Source organism: Tasmannia lanceolata, unplaced genomic scaffold, assembly GCF_043159265.1.
Source record: "Tasmannia lanceolata isolate RefF3 unplaced genomic scaffold, GAP_Taslan_0.1 ptg000019l, whole genome shotgun sequence".
In the NCBI taxonomy this organism is placed as follows: Eukaryota; Viridiplantae; Streptophyta; class Magnoliopsida; order Canellales; family Winteraceae; genus Tasmannia; species Tasmannia lanceolata.
This window is the reverse complement of record NW_027518696.1, coordinates 3,032,342-3,050,988: the sequence shown is the minus strand read 5'-3', so window position 1 is coordinate 3,050,988 and position 18,647 is coordinate 3,032,342. Positions and strand designations below refer to the sequence as shown.

Below are 18,647 nucleotides of genomic sequence, written 5' to 3'. Positions count from 1 at the left end.
TGAATTTTCATGCACGTAGGAACACACGCGTGCTTGATCGTATTTTTGAGTGGGAGAATGTGTCCGTCATAAATATGGGACACGTGGCGCCATTTGAGTGTCCTCGAGATGCGTGCATCGTATTTAATGCCCCACCGCCTCTGAAAAGCTATAAAAGGAGGCTTTACCCCCTCTCATTCTTTACTTTTTACTTTTCATCTTTTCTTCTTTTTCTTGCTCTGGGAGCTTCGACTTCTCAGTTCTCAGTTCGCAGTTCGCAGTCCGCAGTTCGAGTTGCGCAAGGACTTGACGAGCTCCACTCACCGGTATTCCTCTCAGCCCTTCTCTTTACTACATGTCTGATAGTAATTCGAGTTCCGAGTCCGGTACGGAGTCCTCCACTAGCAGTAGTTCAGAATTTAGGCCGCCGCAGGAGCCTGTAATGGCTAGGACGTCCGCTAGAGTAGATCTTGTAGATAGTGACGACGAAGGGGACAAGGAGGAGGTGTTTTTAGACTTAAACGCCACTCCACTCCCCACTGTTAGTCTCTCCCGAGCAGAAGGGAGTGTTGAAAGCGACGTTGCTGAGGCGTCTACAATATTCCCTCCTGGTCAGGCGGTGGAGGTAGTCGCTAGAGCGCGGATGGATGCCAACCCAAAATACAACCTGCGAGCTCTAGTCGAAGAGAACTACCTCACCAGGTCCATGCTAGGCGACATTAGGAACAAGTACTGTGTGCCTCCAAGATTTGAACTGAAGGCAGCTATAGAGGGAGACAGAGCCTGTAACGAGAGTCGAGATCTCTGTATTTATGAGGAGTCGATGAGGGCGGGACTCCGATTTCCTCTGCACCCATTCTTCGCAGCGGTGCTTCGATACTACGGACTGGCCCCAGCTCAAGTAGCTCCGAACTCATGGAGACTACTGACTGGGTTCTTGTATCTTGTCCACGGCCGGTTAGAGAGGAGCGTGAGCTTGTCGCTATTCCGTGCTTGTGCACATCTGAAGAGGCATAAGGAAGGGGGCTGGATCTACATCAGCCAGCGCCCTGAACTCAAAATCATCACCGGTATCCCCTCGTCAATACATTCATGGAAGAATAGGTTCTTCTACGTCGAGGATAAGGAGGTCAGTGAGCCCTGGCCTGTCCCTCTAGTGTGGGACACTCCGGACACTTCCAAATTAAGTCGAAAGCCGCTCCTCGAGAGTGAGGACAAAGAGACTTTCGCCTTGATGCGGAAGGAGATTGAGCAATCAGGCCTTATCCGCTGTGCAGAGTTCTCAAGAGAGGAGGTGCTAGTTGGACTGGGCGTGAGTGCCGCGACTCCAGAACGTATGTAGCTAGACTTGTCTTTTAAGATATGTTTACTTTTATATGCTTGCTTCTGACTGCTTGCTTGTCTGGCAGAAATGAAGAAACAATCGACTGTCGAGAAGATAAGACAGGGAGCCCAGCCACGGGCACAGGAGGGTGCTGCACAGGCACAACAGGAGCGCCAGAAGAGAAAGGCGACTGTACTGGGGAGTCCGGCCCCGTCACAGGGCACTCCACCCCCATCCCAGAGGCCCAAGACTACGGTGAAGCTAATAGGCCCCTTTGCTCAGGGCGGTGGCTCTTCTAAGTCCGGTGGTGCTTCTACCGGAACCGGTTCTGGGGCTCGTCCTCCTACGGGGCTTAGTGAGCACGTCTTTCGACCCAATTGGGCCGTTCTGAAGGATGACACTGCCCTAGGCGAGAGCCGAGTAGCAGCAGAGCTCATGAGCAAGTGTTTGCTGCGGAAGGACAAGCAACAGATCCTTTACGAGCCGCCAGCTACAGGAGAGGAGGCTGTGCTATCCTCAGCTTACCAGGTAAGGAAGTGGTGATCCGTTTGCTAACTTTCTGCCCATTTCTTCCTTTCACCATACTGATGCCTATTTCTTTCTTCAGATCTTGCTCTACTATAATGACCTCAAGGAGAAGAGTAAGAAGTTCTCCCAAGCCATTACTGCATCTGAAGAGGTGAACGGAAAGTTGGCCGCTGAGGTGCAGGAGCTTCAAACGAGCATCGGGCGAATAGAGGAGGAGAGGAGGTTGTTGAAGGAGGATCTGGCCGCAGAGAAGAAGAAATTGGCCAAGGCTGCTGAAGCCATGGAGGCTCAAAGAGGAAGAGCCACTGAGAGGCAGGAGAAGGCAGTGAAGGAGGCCACAGAGGCGAAGGAGGCTGAACTTTTCAGCCTGTCGAGCGAGGCTTATAGTCTTGGATACTACGACTGCCTCCAGGAGCTCCAGGCCTGCAATCCAAACTTATTGATGCAGAACATGACTCTCCCTGCCAGGCCGAAGATTACTGATGAGGAGCCAGATACTCCTGCTGATGCTCCTGCTGACATCACCTCTCTTCCAGATGCTTAGTATTATTTTATTTTTTTTTGTTTTGACCTCTTTTTGTAATGGTCCTTGAGACCCTACAGCTCTTACCAGCCTTTTTAAAGTGAACTTTGTATTGGCCCTCGAGGCCCCACATATTCTGATCAATGAAATCACATGTCTATCTCTGATACTTCTCAACTGAGTGATTTGCTTGACTGTCTTTTTAATTTTGATAACCTGGGACTGAGGCTGTTGATAGTCGAATTGTGACGAACTGGTCTTTTAACAAGTACCCAAGTTCAGGAACAACAAGTACCCAAGTTTTGTGAACTGGGTTTCCAGAAAGTACCCAAGTTTGAGAACTGGGTTTCCAGCGAGTACCCAAGTTTTGTGAACTGGGTTTCCAATGAGTACCCAAGTTTTGTGAACTGGGTTTCCAGTGAGTACCCAAGTTTAAGAACTGGGTTTCCAGTGAGTACCCAAGTTTTGTGAACTGGGTTTCCAGTGAGTACCCAAGTTTTGTGAACTGGGTTTCCAGTGAGTACCCAAGTTTAAGAACTGGATTTCCAGTGAGTACCCAAGTTTAAGAACTGGGTTTCCAGTGAGTACCCAAGTTTAAAAACTGGGTTTCCAGAGAGTAAGAGTGAAACAAAGTCTGCAAAAAGATTATTTATTTATAACAACAAATTGACAAATTTACAAAGTCACCTTTTTACGCTGTACATTTTGTCTATTGATAATATCTCCTGAGATTTTTGGAGTTCCATGCGTGAGGTAACAAGTGCTCCTCTAGTGTCTCCAGTTTATAGCTTCCTGGCCGGATAACTTCTTTCACTCGATATGGCCCTTCCCAAGTCGGGGAGAGTTTCCCGACTTTCGTCGGTTGGGAGACGGCTGCCTTTCTCAGGACTAAATCTCCTGTCCTGAATTCTCTGGGGCGAATCTTGGAGTTGTGATAATTTGATACCCTCTGCTTATAAGCGGCGACCCGGATTCGAGATTCTTCCCGGATTTCTTCTAGTAAGTCGAGGTCGGCACGGAGCCCGTCGCCGTTAAGCTGCTCGTTGAAGCTGGTGATTCGGGGAGACAGAGCGCCTATATCGACTGGTATCACAGCCTCAGTACCAAAGGAAAGGTTGAATGGCGATTCACCAGTCGTCGTGCGAGGAGTAGTGCGGTAAGCCCACAGAACGTGATAGAGCTCATCTGCCCAACGGCCAGCTTTTTCGTCCAGCCTCTTCTTTATCCCCTGGAGCAGGATTCTATTAGTTACTTCCGTTTGCCCATTGGTCTGGGGGTGTGCAACCGAAGTGAATCTCTGTTCAATTTTTAGGTCCGAGCAGAACTTTCGAAAGTTCCGGCAGTCGAACTGTTTGCCGTTGTCTGTGATCAAGATACGGGGAATCCCAAATCTACAGACTACTGCCTTCCAGAAGAAGTTCTGCACATTCTGCTCAGTGATCTGGGCCAGAGGTTCTGCCTCCACACACTTAGTGAAATAGTCGATCGCCACTACCACGAACATGCGCTTTCCAGAGGCCGGTGGGAAAGGGCCTAGGATGTCCATCCCCCATACTGCAAAGGGAAGCGGACTAATAATTGGAGCCATTGCTACGGCAGGCTGGTGGATGGTAGGAGAGAACTTCTGACACTTCTCACACCTTTTAACCAGATCCAGGGCATTCTGTCTGATAGTAGGCCAATACAGTCCTCTGAGCAGCACCTTTATCGCCAGGGCTTTGCCCCCCAGATGTTCTCCGCAAATTCCTTCATGAGTCTCTTGTAGTGCATACGCGGCGTCGCTCGGCCTCAACACTTCAGATATGGGAGAGTATATGACCTTTTGTATAGATTGTCACCACTGAGGGAGAATCGGGCAGCTCTCTGTATCACCTTACGAGCTTCTTTCTTATCCTCCGGGAGTCTAGCATCGCGCAGATAACCCACGATCTCATCAATCCAGCACGGCTCATCTTCCACCTGCATGACTTCCATGGCTTTACTGTCGATGCTGGACCTCTGTAGAAACTCCATGTGTATGCTTCCGAGAGTGGTATATCCAGAGGCAGCCAGTTTTGACAGCACGTCAGCTTTGGCATTCTCCGTTCTTGGCACTCTGATGACCTCGAAACTTGCAAACCGGCTGGAAAGTTGGCGAACCTTGGCGAGGTACTTAATCATACGCTCGTCTCGGGCTTCGTAGACACCTTGGATCTGGTTTGCTACCAGCTGCGAGTCGCAGTATGCTTTCAATTTTTGGGCGCCGATCTGAATTGATAGGCTCATTCCGGCAAGGAGGGCCTCATATTCCGCCTCATTATTTGATGCACGGAACCCGAATCTCAGGGCGTAATCCGCAGTGAACTCATCAGGCCCAGTGAGGATGAGGCCAGCTCCACAGCCGTTTTTATTTGAAGATCCGTCGACATATACTTCCCAAGTTGGTGTGCCGGTTATGGAGTCCTGTCCGGCTGAAGGTGGCCTGATTTCTGTCCGAATTTCCTCTGTCATACGCTCTTCAGGGACTACTTTCTCTATAACTGGGAGCTGCAATGCTTCAGGGTCGACGACCTGCTGGGGGATAGTGCACTCTGCTACAAAATCTGCCAGTACTTGGGCCTTGATAGCTGGCCTGGGTGCGTACTGAATATCGAACTCGCTTAGCTCTACAGCCCATTTCACAAGCCGCCCGGAGATATCTGGTCGATGAAGAACTTGTCGAAGTGGCTGATCAGTCAAGACCTTTACAGTGTGAGCTTGGAAGTACGGCCTTAACTTCCTGGCGGCCATTACCAGCGCGTAAGCCAATTTCTCGACCCGCTGGTACCTTGTTTCTGCGTCGTGAAGAACCTTGCTAACATAATAAATTGGTTTTTGCTGGCGGTGCTCTTCACGGACGAGTACAGCTGCCAGAGCCGTGGAGCTGATGGAGAGATACAAAAATAGCTCCTCGCCCGGCTCCGGCTTTGTTAATAATGGCGGAGAGGACAAATATCTTTTCAGTTCTTCGAATGCGACCTGGCATTCTTCCGTCCAGGGCGCGGTCTTGAGTCCCTTGACCGCGCTGAAAAAGGGGAGGCACCTTTACGCTGATTTGGAGATAAAGCGACCCAACGCCGCTATCATTCCTGTGAGCCGCTGGACTTCCCTGATGGTTTTTGGGGCAGTAAGCTCCATGACAGCTCTGATCTTTTCTGGATTTGCTTCTATCCCTCGCTGGCTCACCATGAATCCTAAGAACTTCCCCGAGCTGACACCAAATGTGCACTTGGTGGGGTTAAGTTTCATGTTGTGCTTCTTCAGGACCTGGAATGTTTCTCTGAGATCAGACGCATGATCCTGCGCACTCCGACTTTTGACCAGCATATCGTCTACATAGACTTCCATGTTACGGCCGATCTGGTTCTGAAAAAGTTTGTTCACAAGCCTTTGGTAAGTGGCTCCGGTATTTTTGAGGCCGAAGGGCATAACTCGGTAGCAGTAAGTCCCTTGATCATGACGAAGGAGGTCTTTGGTATATCTGACTCGTACTTCCTGATCTGATTGTATCCGGAGAAGGCGTCCATGAAGCTCAACAGTTCATGACCCGCTGTGGCGTCAATGAGTTGGTCGATCTTCGGGAGTGGATAGCTGTCCTTAGGACAAGCCTTATTCAGATCGGTGAAGTCGACGCATGTCCTCCATTTCCCATTAGTTTTCTTGACTAGGACTACGTTTGCCAACCAGTCCGGGTATCGAATCTCGCGAATGAAGTCAGCCTTCAGAAGCCTCTCCACTTCTTCTTTTATTGCCTGCCGCCTTTCGAAGGCGAAATGTCGTCTCTTCTGCTTCACCGGTCTGCAGGTTGAATCAACACCGAGCCTGTGTGTGCTGATATCTGGATCAATGCCGGGCATATCGGCGGGAACCCATGCAAAGACATCTGCATTGTCCTGGAGAAAGTTGGTGAGCTGGTGCTGAATGTCGGTGCTGAGGGAGGAACCGATCAGAGCGACTTTCTCACTGTCCTCTGGGCACAGTGGGATGGAGAGGAGGTCTTCAGCAGGTTGAGTCCCTCTGAGCTCGTCCCTTACATCGAGCAGTTCAATTGGCAGTGACTCAACTGCATTTTTGCCTTTAAGTGCCGTTGCGTAGCACTCTCTGGATTGAGGCTGATCCCCTCGAACTTCCCCCACACCATTGGGGGTTATGAACTTCATTTTTTGGTGGTACGCCGAGGCTACTGCACGGATGAGGTTCTGGCCAGGCCGTCCCAAGATAGCATTATAGACCGAAGTGGCCCTTACTACTAGAAAGTTGACCATGGCGAAAGCTTGACAAGGTGGATCTCCGACAAGAACAGGGAGCTCGATCTGCCCCACCACTTTCATGACCTCTCCGGAGAAGCCAAATAAATCTGAGTTTGCCGGCTTCAGACGGTCGTCGCCTATCATCATTTGCTCAAAGGCGTGGTAGTATAGAATGTCCGCCGAACTCCCATTGTCTACGAGGATTTTCTTCACCTCCCAGTTGGCGACGAGCATGGTTAAAACCAGTGCGTCGTCGTGGGGCAGGATAAGATTATCCAGATCTGCATCTGAGAAGGAGATCTCATTCTCCGTTCTCGTCTTTTTGCTGGTTGTGTGCACGGCGTTAACTCGCCGTGCATATGCTTTGCGGGCGGTAGAAGAGGTGCCCTCAGCTGCAGGCCCACCCATAATTGTACCGATGACCCCCCTTGGCTGAGGTTGGGGTGCCTCAGGCTGCGTATTGCCCAGCTGAGGAGTTTTGTCCCGAGCAGGGGGCTGCTGTGATCTTCGAGGGCTGCGGCCCTGAGGGCTCTTTCCTCTGCGCTCTTGGTTGCGGCCGTCAGTTCGGATATACTTTTTCAAATAGCCCCGGCTGATGAGTTGTTCAATTTCCTGCTTGAGTTGCCAACAATCATCTGTGTCGTGGCCGTGGTCCTTGTGGAACCGGCAGTACTTTGAGGGATCTCTCCTGTTTCCCTTGGAGATCATTCTAGCAGGCCACTTCACGAACTCTTCTTCGCTGATCGCCGCCAGTATGTGCTTTCTGGAGGTGTTTGAGAGGCGTGAAGTTTTCTTCTCTTCTCTGAGGAGGCGGAGACTTCTCTCTCCTGGGAGGTTTATCCTCCCTGCGCTGCTTAGGGAGATTCTTCTCTTCAGAGGTTATCCTCCGATTTGAATTAAGAGCTGCCAGTGTTTCTTCCACCGTTATGTACTCTTCTGCTCCGGCCATAAGATCCGCTAGTGAGTGCGGATTTTGTCGAGCCACCGCTCGACGGAATTCATTAGACCTGGCGCCTGCGAGGAGCGCATTCATTGCTGCTGAGGGATCTAGATTTGGCACTTGAAGTGACTCCCTGTTGAATCGACGGACGAACACCTTCAGAGGCTCGTTGTCGTCCTGTCGCAAGGCCATCAGGGAAGCTGTTGTTTTCCTTGGCCTGCGGCTGCTCATGAAGTGGCGGACAAGATCCTCTCCAAAATCATCAAAATGGTTGATGGAGTTCGGTTTGATCCTGGAATACCAGTCTCTTGCTGCGCCAGTTAGCGTCGTTGGAAACGCTCTGCAAAGAAAGCCATCGGAAGCTCCGTGGAGGAGCATAATTGTTCTGAACGTCTCCAAGTGGTCCACGGGGTCTGTAGTGCCGTCATACTGAGGGACGGCAGGCATTTTAAACCCTCTGGGTGCTGGGGCACCCAGAACATCATCAGTGAATGGAGTCTTACTTGAGAACGCCCTGGAGACGGGCCGGCTCTGGTCCTTCGCCAGTTCCTTTATCCGATGGTCCATCTCCTCCATTCTCTGTAGCAGCGGATCCGTCCTGTGGTCCAAGGACCTGATCCTTTCCACAGACTGGCTCGCCGCAGAGCCGGATTGGCTCTCCCGACTCATACGACGAGGTCGGCGCTTCGCTGGTGGCGCGCGATCTTCATGAGCTCGGCGCCTCTGTGCGGAGGGGGAACGCGACCTTTCACGGCGATGAGGCTCTGTTTGGGCATGCCTCGTCGCGGGGTGAGGGACTTGTCTAGTGGAATGATGAGTTCGGCCCTCACCATGGTGTGATGACTCTCCCCTATGGACATCTGACCTTCCTTGGACAGATCGCGGAGCCTCTGGGGGAGGTTGAGGGGGTACTTGAAGTAGTTGCTGGTACTGCCCAACGAGGGCTGTCATCTGCTGAAATAGAGCTTGAACCTGCTCCGGGGTGGGCAAAGGATTCAGATGTTCTGAGCGAGCCGGGCTCTGATCTGCTGTAGCAGAAGCTGCTACTACTAGTGATGCAATTCGCTCGCTCCGGGTCCTGCGGGGTAGCGCGGTTTGGGTAGTCCGCGCCCGCGCAGTAGGCATCCGCGTACTCTTGCGTCCTGCTATTTTTGTGAGTGGAATGTAAAGACAGCTTTTAGTTCGGGGGTCCCACGGATGGCGCCAATCTGTTATGCCTAAAATCGGTAACAGGTACAGCAGTGATGTAAGAGCTGAGCTGGATGACTAGAGGAGCTGAGTCCTGAAGGACCGGAGTGAACGAGGAGTGAGGTGGTCGATAGAGAGTCCTGCTATGAGGGCTGAGTCCTGCACAAGGCAAGCGAGGTCAGAAGACCAGACCGGGTTTTACTCCGGATAGGCCATTCGACACTCAAGTCAGTATGAGCAGGAGTGAAGGGGAGATGTCTGAGAGTTTAGGGAGAGAAGGGATTTTCGCATTACCCATTGGTTTGAGCTTTGAATCCCTTTTTATAGGGAAAACCTGGTGAGGTGTCCTGGACAGGTGTCCAGAACAGATGGCGGCCTGTAAGAGGCTGGAGTTCACCTACTCCAGGACAGGTGGCAGGTTGTGAGTGGCTGGAGTTTACCTACTCTGGGACAGGTGGCAGCCTGTGAGTGGCTGGAGTTCACCTGCTCTGGGACAGGTGGCAGCCTGTGAGTGGCTGGAGTTCACCTGCTCTGGGACAGGTGGCAGCCTGTGAGTGGCTGGAGTTTTTACACCCCATCAGATAGCATTATAAATTGAAGGTCTTTCTATCTTCTTCTATGTAAAACTTGAACCGTGGTGGTTCATCCTACCGTTTTAAATTTGTAATCAAACCACAGAAAAGTAAGAAATTGTGGAAAAGTTTTTCTTTTCCATACAATTCCTACAATCCACCATCCCTCTCATTCGTCAAGTAAAAGGAATCGGTATCATTTTGTGGTAGAGGGTCCCATATTATTGTGCCTGCCAAAACTTGAGCAAAGAGACAACCATTTCCAAAAATCTCAGTGGGGTCCACCTACACCTGGTCCTTCTAGTGGCTTCCACTTGGTCATGTCGCGAGTGTTGGGTCTTTCAGTGCTAGACATGGTTGGACAAAAAGCGACCAAAAGTATTCATGAAAGAAAAAGTAAAAAAGAATATGATATCCACGCTCCTTGCTACTTGCATACCATACACTTACTCGTTTAGGCAAGTGGCGTTGCACAGGGATTGTCTGTCCATCTCACCCGTTCATTTCTAGATCATCATGAATTTCTAAAAGAACTGCTTGGACATTTTCTCTGATTTTATTTTCCATTGCAGGCCATCCGTGGATAACTAGACCTAAAGGTTTTGATTTCATAAAAATGGCCCTTTATATGAATTCAAGATCAATGGTATTGATTTTTTTTATTTTTTATTTTTGTCTGATGGGTAAGTTGGGGTCAGTGGTATGAGCATCCATGTATAATGGTTTACCAAGGTTGCTGGCTATTTTACTTATCCCATATCGGGTCCAGAATTTCAGGTGCAACTCAGGAAGCTGAGCCCAAATAAAAATAGTCTGTTTGGTTGCCAGTAAAATTTAAAACCTATGAAGTTTTTAGTAAAATTTTCGTCCCATCCCATGTTTCGTTACCTTTTAGCACTAGAATTTTTTAATCCCACTCTTGTAATGATTGCTTATGAGTATGACATGGACTCCTTGTCCCCTCTTTTTTCTTTCCTAAGGAATGATGTCATCTCTCTTCCCTCTCTCTCCTCCATTCCCATATTTGATAATGACACCTCTAAAATTTGGCAGGAATTTTAGGAATTGTAGGAAAAAAGAAAACCTAGCAAATCCCGTTGACTTCAGTGTTGGGATTAGAAATCTCCTAGGATAAAAATTTTACTAGCAACTAAACGGAGCATCAGGTTAATGTCAGGAGTCCATCGTATAATCACAAGAGGGTGACCGCTGAAAGAAGTATTACTTTCTAATACCATTTCACAATCCTCAGCAACATTAACCTGGAAAAGAAAGAAACCTCCATGAATCCCTATAATCTCAAAGGATCCTTTTAGTTTCCACATTCTATGAAGGTGTTCTTTCAGAGCAATGAAGTAGGGCTTTTTCCCTAGAAAGTACTCCACCAGGGAGTTTCCCTATCTTTTTTCCAATTTCAGAAAAACCTCATCTTCAAATTCAATCTCAGTATCCCCTGAATCTGGGTCTTCGATTGAGTCCAATTTTGAGGGCTGGCTTTGCAACGGTTGCCCAAAGAGAGAGCTCCATGGAGTGTTTTGCAGGGGATTTCCAGGAAGAGTCCCTGAGATAGGATGACAACCTTTCGACCACGCATTTGGAGAGGTGCTGTTACTAGCAGACCAGATATTTTTAGCTTTTGCCATGGGGTTATCTTCTTTGTTTCCATCCTCGGAGTAGGTAGACTTTTCACTTTTTGAGCGGAGATCACTGGTTCTTGGCTTTGAAATCGAAGAGCAAGTTGCACCCGAGTCTGAGGAGATCAATGGTATTGATTCCATATAACAGGAAAAGGTTTATGAGGTATCGCGCAGCCTTAGCAGCCCTCTAAATACACCATCTCACATAGTTGTTTGACTCATCCAACCCATTTATTATGTAGGTTATAGGTAGGATTATGCTTATGGCTATGGTTAGGATTATGGGTTATGGTTAGGGTTATGATTTGTGGAGGTTTTGAAATAGACGGCTATAAATTAGGCTCCTATAGATCGAATGGTTAAGATTATGGTATGGAAATGGTTTCTTAGGAACACCCTATCTATGTGAAGTCATATAGAACGAATAGGTTAGATGAGTCAAACTACATGGGGATGGTTTATTTATAGTGGCTCGCTCAGGCTGTGCGATTCCTCATAAACCTCGCCCCCTTCATATAAATGCTCCTTTTAGGAGCCAAAAAGTACCATTGAATATATACATGAGGAATGCTTATTGGGGACAAGATAAGGCATACCATTGGTTTTTATACTCTTATACATTACACATCAGTTGTCTGTTCGTGAAGCGACCAAGACCATGTGGGTCGCCTCATGTGTACTATTCCACACGATTGACGCTTTTGATTTCATTTGCATACCCACCTATGCCTCCCTATGACCATAGTTTTAAATATGTGGATATAGTGGCTGATGTATCAATATATATCATATCAAACTGGTCCCAATACGCAAATATATCAGAATATTTTGGATACATCGAGAATGTTCTCCATATATTGGCCGATATTGGAACCTTCGTTGGGGCTCAAAGTCTACCTCTTACCTTTGATCGCAAAAGTGTCTTTCTGAGTAGTTGATTTTATTAACTTGTGCAATATTCATAGCGTGGGCATTCATGGGGGTTTAACTTGCGAGTTGCGACAACATATGGTAACATGTTGGGAGCATGGTTTTAAATTTCGACCGAAATCCGAAATTTCGGTGGAGACCTACACCAATACCACACAAAACCGAAATTGTCATTTATTTCGGCTAAATTTCGGTTTTTCCGAAATTTGACATAAAAAATTTGTTTTTAAAATATTAATTTAATATTTCACCGAAATTACCGAAATTTAATAATGAATAAAATATTTTTTTTTTTTGGGTACTAGATTTCGACCGAAATTTCGAAATTTCAAGGTCCGAAACCGATACCAAAACCGAAATTTTAAACCTTGGTTGGGAGTGGTGGCGCTTGACTAAAGTACTTGGAGTGATAATTTTTTTTTTTAAATTAAAGGGGCTTTTCCCGAAAAAAAATTTAAAAATAAAAAATCTGACCCGACTTAGTGAAACTCAGCAATATGTTTTGATAAAGTGGGTTCCGCCAGCACAACTCAAACCATGTATATGGTGGGGCTTATAATTTTACACCTCATGTTTTGATCGGGTGGAGCCTTTATTATTTTGTCCCATCAACTCATCTCAAACCCATGCATCGGGTGGGACACAAAATTTCACATCATATTTTGAGGGGTAGGTCCCACGATATTCACTCAAGCCTATGGATAGAGCGTGGGTCACAATTTTACACTTCCAATAATAAGTTCTGATAGGGTAGGTCCCACCAACCCAACTCAAACCTGCATTGGGTGGCGTCCACCATTTTACATCTCATGTTTTGATGGGGTGGGGCCCACCATTTTACACTTCATGTTTTGATAGAGTGGGGCTTTTTAATTTTTTGAGAGGGTCGGTCCCACCAACTCAACTCAACCCATGCATTGGATCAGGCCCACCATTTTAATCATGTTTTGATAGGGTAGGTCCCACGATATCCACTAGCCTATGCATGTGGTTGGGCCCACTAGCATCTCGTGTAATTTTGGTCTCTTTACAAGGTAATTTTCATTCTGACCTTTTAACAAGTCAAAAAAATATATATATCAAGGGCACTTTGGTCACAAATTTATGGAATGACCTGATTTGCAAAATTCCCTCAGGCCCGTTTGGATACCTCCCATTTTGTATTTGGATTTGGAATTGAGTTTTGAGTACATAATGAAAAGATTTGGCAGCTCATGTAGAGGGAAATAGTGAGGGACGGGGGTACTTCCTGGTGGAGGGGAGAGGTTGAGGAGCAAAGAGGGTGAATGAAACTTCCAGATCGGTGGATTTTCAATTTCTTATTTTCACAACAAATTTAGAAATCTGATTTTTTTTTCATTGTCAGTTGCTGAATTAGAAATCCAAGAATTTGATCTGATCCAAATTACAATGCTGAAAGGGCTACAAATGTGAGAAATCCAAATCAAAATCTTCTTGGCATCCAAACGGGCCCTCAATTGTGAAGACTCTATTTGTAATTGTCAAACTGGAAAGTAGAAGACTTCTTTTGCAAAATCAGCCCAAAAAATATCTACTATAAGATAGCTAGATGGGGGTTTCACTATTCACTGCTGAGGTGGAGTGTGAGAGAAAAAGGGTGGAATTTTTGAATTTTTAGAAAATCCTTTTTTTGACTTTTCGTTTTTCTACAGCAATGCTCTTTTACCATTAACCCCTTCACTGATATCTAACATCTATCTCTATGAGGAATTATTTGAAGGTAAAATCGTAATCTACATACGAAAAGTACCGACCTGGGTACCTGTCTATGACAATTACGAAAAAAAGCTACCAAAGAGAGGTAAGGACATATGACAATGACGAAAGAACTACTTTATATTACGCATGCAGGACACTTGCAAAATATTGACGGATTCCGGGCACCTAGAGAGGAACAACAATTATGGAAACCTCTATCGATTGGAGGGCTAGGATCAACCTATATCGATTGGAGGGCTAGGATCAACCTATGGAAATGATTTTACGGGCACAACCGATTGATGTTGTGTTCCATTAAATGGACGGTTTGGATCAACATATAACCTGCTATAGATCGGAGGGTTCGGATCAACCTATGAAAATTATTTTTGGGGCACAACCTATGTAGGCAGTGGCCCATCTAATCGACGGTTTGGATCATCCGATGGTACGGGCCATGTCGTACATTTTAATAAAGTGAGGACTGCGATCATCACAATACAGTGCTTAGTGGCATTATAAAATATGGTAGTGAGGACATTAGCACTATATAATTTGAAACCTTCATTGTTACTTGGATGTTCTCACGTGGGTCGGGTTCAACCCGAATTGGAAATCGGGTCGGGTTGGGCTGTCGGGCAACCCGACCCGACTCGAAACCCGAATTTGGGTTCTATCTCAAGAAGTTCTCTATATGTGTTTTTCTTTTTCAACACTTAAATAGTCTCCACAGTCCACAATGGACGGTTTGGATAATCCTATGGTGCGGGCCATACCGTACTTTAATAAAGTGAGGAGTGTGATCATCAAAATATAGTAGTTCGGATAACATTTCCCTTTGTTAATTGTTAGTCCCTGTTTGGTTTGGATTTTGAGAACCGATTGTCAGTTAAAAACTTATTATTGCTGATTCACTAATGCTTCTCAAAATCCAAAACAACCCGGCTTCAGTTGAGGTTGTCAACAATTTCAACCATATCAAATCGGGTCAACCCGACCCAACTCAACCCGAATTGGAAATTAGGCTGGGTCGGGTTGAGGAATTTGCAGATCGGGTTGGGTCGGGTTGAACCCGGTCGGGTTGGAAATCGGGAACTACTTTTCCTTATTCACTATGTGCGGGTCAAATTAGGGAAAGTTTGATCTTACGAATGCAGGACACCTGTAAAAATATTGACGAATTATGGGCACCTTATGATGTGGTCTGTACAATTCTTTCTCGGCCTGTGCATCGCACAATGTTTTTTGCTAGATGGGGGTTTCACTATTCACTGCTGAGGTGGCAACATGAGAGAAAAGGGAAGGATTTTATGAATTTTTGGAAATTCTTTTTTTGACTTTTTTAAACAAAGGCACCCTCCCACATATTTTCAATCCTACCCTCCTTTATGCTTTTTAGCAAAGGCACCCATTAGAGCCACATAATTTCAATCATACCCCCTCATTTATGCTTTTTAAATAAAATAAATCTAATGGGTGATCTTAACCATCAGATTTAAGAGGAGCAACATATTATGGAAACCTCTATAGATTAGAGGACTAGGATCAGCCTATGGAAATGATTTTTGGGGCACAACCTATTGAAGTTGTGTTCCATCACATGGACGGTTTGGATCAACCTATGATGTGGTCCGTACAGTTCTTGGGCCAGGCACGGGTCCAAAATTCGTGACCCGTAAATTTTCCCGGGTCATTTTGACCTTCCTCGTGTCACCCGGACCGTTACGGGTCGGGTCAAACACTCCCATTTTTTTCAAAATCCTTCAGAGGAACAACATATTATGCAAACCTCAATAGATTGGAGGGCTAAGATCAGCCTATGGAAATGATTTTATAGGCACAACGTATTGATGTTTTGTTCCATCACATGGACGGTTTGGATCAACCTATGATGTAGTCCGTACAGTTCTTGGGCCGGGTACGAGTCCAAGATTCGTGACCCGTAAATTTTCCTGAGTCATTTTTACCTCGCCCGTGCCGTATGGTTCGGGTCAAACCCTCCCATATTTTTCAAAATCTTTTTCATGGGCTCGAATATTAATTTCTTCAAATCTTTTAACTGGTCTATCCCCCACAATTCATTGGCCCAAAAATTAATTTCTTCAAATCTTTGAACAAGGTAGGCCCCACCTGTATTTTTCAAAATTAATTGTACGCACCACCCCATGATCCAAACCCTCCATTTCAGAATCCTAGCCCTCCGATCTAAAGAAAAACTGCATATTACGGAAACCTCTATAGATTGGAGAGTTGTGATCATCCCATGGAAATGATTTTTGGGCCACAACCTATTTACATTGTGGCCCATCAAATTAATGGTTTCAATCATCCTATGGTGTGGGTCGTGCATTAACATTAAGGCCAAATTTTAGGCGCTACCCATATTTTTCAAATGAAGTTTGCAATCAACGCCATAGGATAACTCAGGCCGTCCATTTGATGGGCTGCAACGCAAATAGGTTGTGCCCCCAAAATCATTTCGATGGGATGATCGCAACCCTCCAATCTATAAGGTTTTCGTAATATGGAGTTTCTCTATTGTCTATCATGAGAAGTTAAATCGTCATAGGGTACCTGTCTATGACAATTACGGCAAAAAACTACGAAGAAGAGGTATAGACATATGACAATGACGGAAAAACTACAGTATATTACTAATGCAGGACACTTGCAAAATATTGACGGATTCTGGGCACCTGACGAGGAACAACAATTATGGAAACCTCTATCGGTTGGAGGGTTAGGATCAGCCTATATCGATTGGAGGGCTAGGATCAACCTATGGAAATGATTTTACGGGCACAACCAATTGATGTTGTGTTCCATCACATGGACGGTTTGGATCAACCTATAACCCTCTATCAATCGGAGGGTGCGGATCAACCTATGAAAATTATTTTTGGGGCACAACCTATTTCGGCAGTGGCCCATTTAATGGACGGTTTGGATGGTCCTATGGTACGGACCATACCGTACATTTTAAGAAAGTGAAGAGTATGATCATCAAAATATGGTCAATAGTGCCATTATAAAATATGGTAGTGAGGACTTTAGGACTATACATAATTTGAAACCATTGTTGTCACGTGGATGTTCCTACGCGGGTCGAATTCGGTTGGGCTGGGTCGCGTTAAGATTTTTCGCAAATCGACTTGGGTTGGGTTAGGAAAAATCAACCCGAATTGAAAATCGGGTTGGGTAGGCACAACCGATTTATGGTGTGTTCCATCACATGAATGGTTTTGATCAACCTATAACCCTCTATAGATCGGACGGTTCGGATCAACCTATGAAAATTAGTTTTTGGGGCACAACCTATTTAGGCAGTGGCCTATCTAATGGACGGTTTGGATGATCCTATGGTACGGGCCATACCGTACATTTTAATAAAGTGATGAGTGCGATCATCAAAATACGGTCAGTAGTGCCATGATAAAAGATGGTAGTGAAGACATTAGCACTATATAAAATTTGAAATCATCGTTGTTACTTGGATGTTCCCACGCGAGTCGGGTTCAACCCGAATTTAGGTTGGGTTGGGTCGGATTAAGCTTTTTCGCAAATCGGGTTCGGTTGGGTTGGGAAAAATCAACCCGAATTGACAATCAGGTTGGGTAGGATTCGGTTGAGGTACTGATGCTAAAATTGGAGTTTCCCATGTTGTGTTTCTTTGGCATTGTTTTTCTCCAGTTTTTTAATTACTCCTTCTTGAATCAGTAGCCCAAACAGGCCTCGGCATATGGCTGCTGACATGTGACGCAATGTAAGCTGCAATTAACATGGGTTTATTAGCTTCCTCTAGCTAGAGAGTCAACATGGTCAATTTCGCTTACATTATCATTGAGTTTAAAGAATGTGCCATATCAATGTGTTAAAAAATAAAGCTTTAGGTTGCAATCACATAACCTACTTGCAGCTGAATAATGGATCTCTTAAATCACTGCCTGAACATTAGAAGTTTAGCAGTCCAAAGTATTGTAATGCCATCACATTCTGTCTCCTACCTGCATAGAGCAAAGCAGCATGTCATCTTCTTTACTCTCAGTGATTGCATTGCCGTCTCTTTTAAATTATTTTGCTCATTGATCTAGAGATGATGTTGATGTTGTGCCATTACATTCTGTCTCCTACCTACAACACTTTGATTGCTGTTGATGATTAGGATGATGTATCTGTCCCAATCGCCCCCGTGCATCGCACGGGTCTCATACTAGTAAGAATGATATCTATTATCTAAGGGTATTTTTGTCATTCTGGATTTATTAGAGAATGGATTTGCCATATTTTCCGAGAGACAAAGCCTAATTATGAGAATGATTAAGACCTTAACCTTCTATAGGGATCTTAATTAGGCACACAAGAAAAGAAACATGGGACCCACCCACACCCAGATGAGAAAACAAAGTTGTAGTGCCTACCCACTCTTGTGGCGTGGTGGCAACTGGCAATGTAGTCGGATTGTACGGCCACGATCTCTTTATCATAATTACCAAAATTAAGTTATTTTTTCATGTGAGGCACGACTTATTGAGGCCATGTTGTTTGTCTTCCTCTCACACTCTCATCTCATCATGCCCCGAGTCTCTTTTCTTCAGACATGCACGAGGACGTGCATGCACTTTCATGTGCCCCTTACTAGTGAAATTACAAAGGAACCATGGTGTTAGCCCTTATAGTCCCTTATTTTTTTAAAAGTACAGTAAGGACCACACTATAAGATGATCCAAACCGTCCATATGATGGGCCATAACGTAAATAGGCTGTGCCCAAAAACTCCTTTCCATAGGATGATCCTAACCCTCCGATCTATTGAGGTTTCCATAATATACTGTTCATCTATAGATCGGAGGGTTGAGATCATTCTATGGAAATGATTTTTTGGGCACAACCTATTTACGTTATGGCCCATCATATGTACGGTTTGGATTATAGGTACAATACTTTATGAAAAATAAGGTGCTTACACCGTATAAAGTCTCACGAAATAGTAACATTAGTCCTATGGGCAAGTTTGCAACCAAGAAAAAATATTCCATGGA

The 18,647-nt window shown here is 45.7% G+C and overlaps 1 protein-coding gene across 1 annotated transcript; it reads left to right on the top strand.

The window, feature by feature from the left end:
* Positions 1–276: 276 nt before the first annotated feature.
* On the top strand, positions 277–1,846 carry LOC143853205 (uncharacterized). Its single transcript, XM_077362946.1, has 2 exons — positions 277–1,313; positions 1,389–1,846. Exons 1-2 carry the CDS (start codon positions 335–337, stop codon positions 1,844–1,846), a joined length of 1,437 nt encoding a protein of 478 aa, XP_077219061.1. The 5' UTR covers positions 277–334.
* The last annotated feature ends 16,801 nt before the right edge of the window (positions 1,847–18,647 follow it).

Coding starts and splice junctions, on each gene's coding strand:
- LOC143853205 (XM_077362946.1), top strand. CDS start 335: ATGTCTGATAGTAATTCGAGTTCCGAGTCCGGTACGGAGTCCTCCACT. Junction 1,314..1,388: donor GAGTGCCGCGACTCCAGAAC/GTATGTAGCTAG, acceptor CTTGTCTGGCAG/AAATGAAGAAACAATCGACT.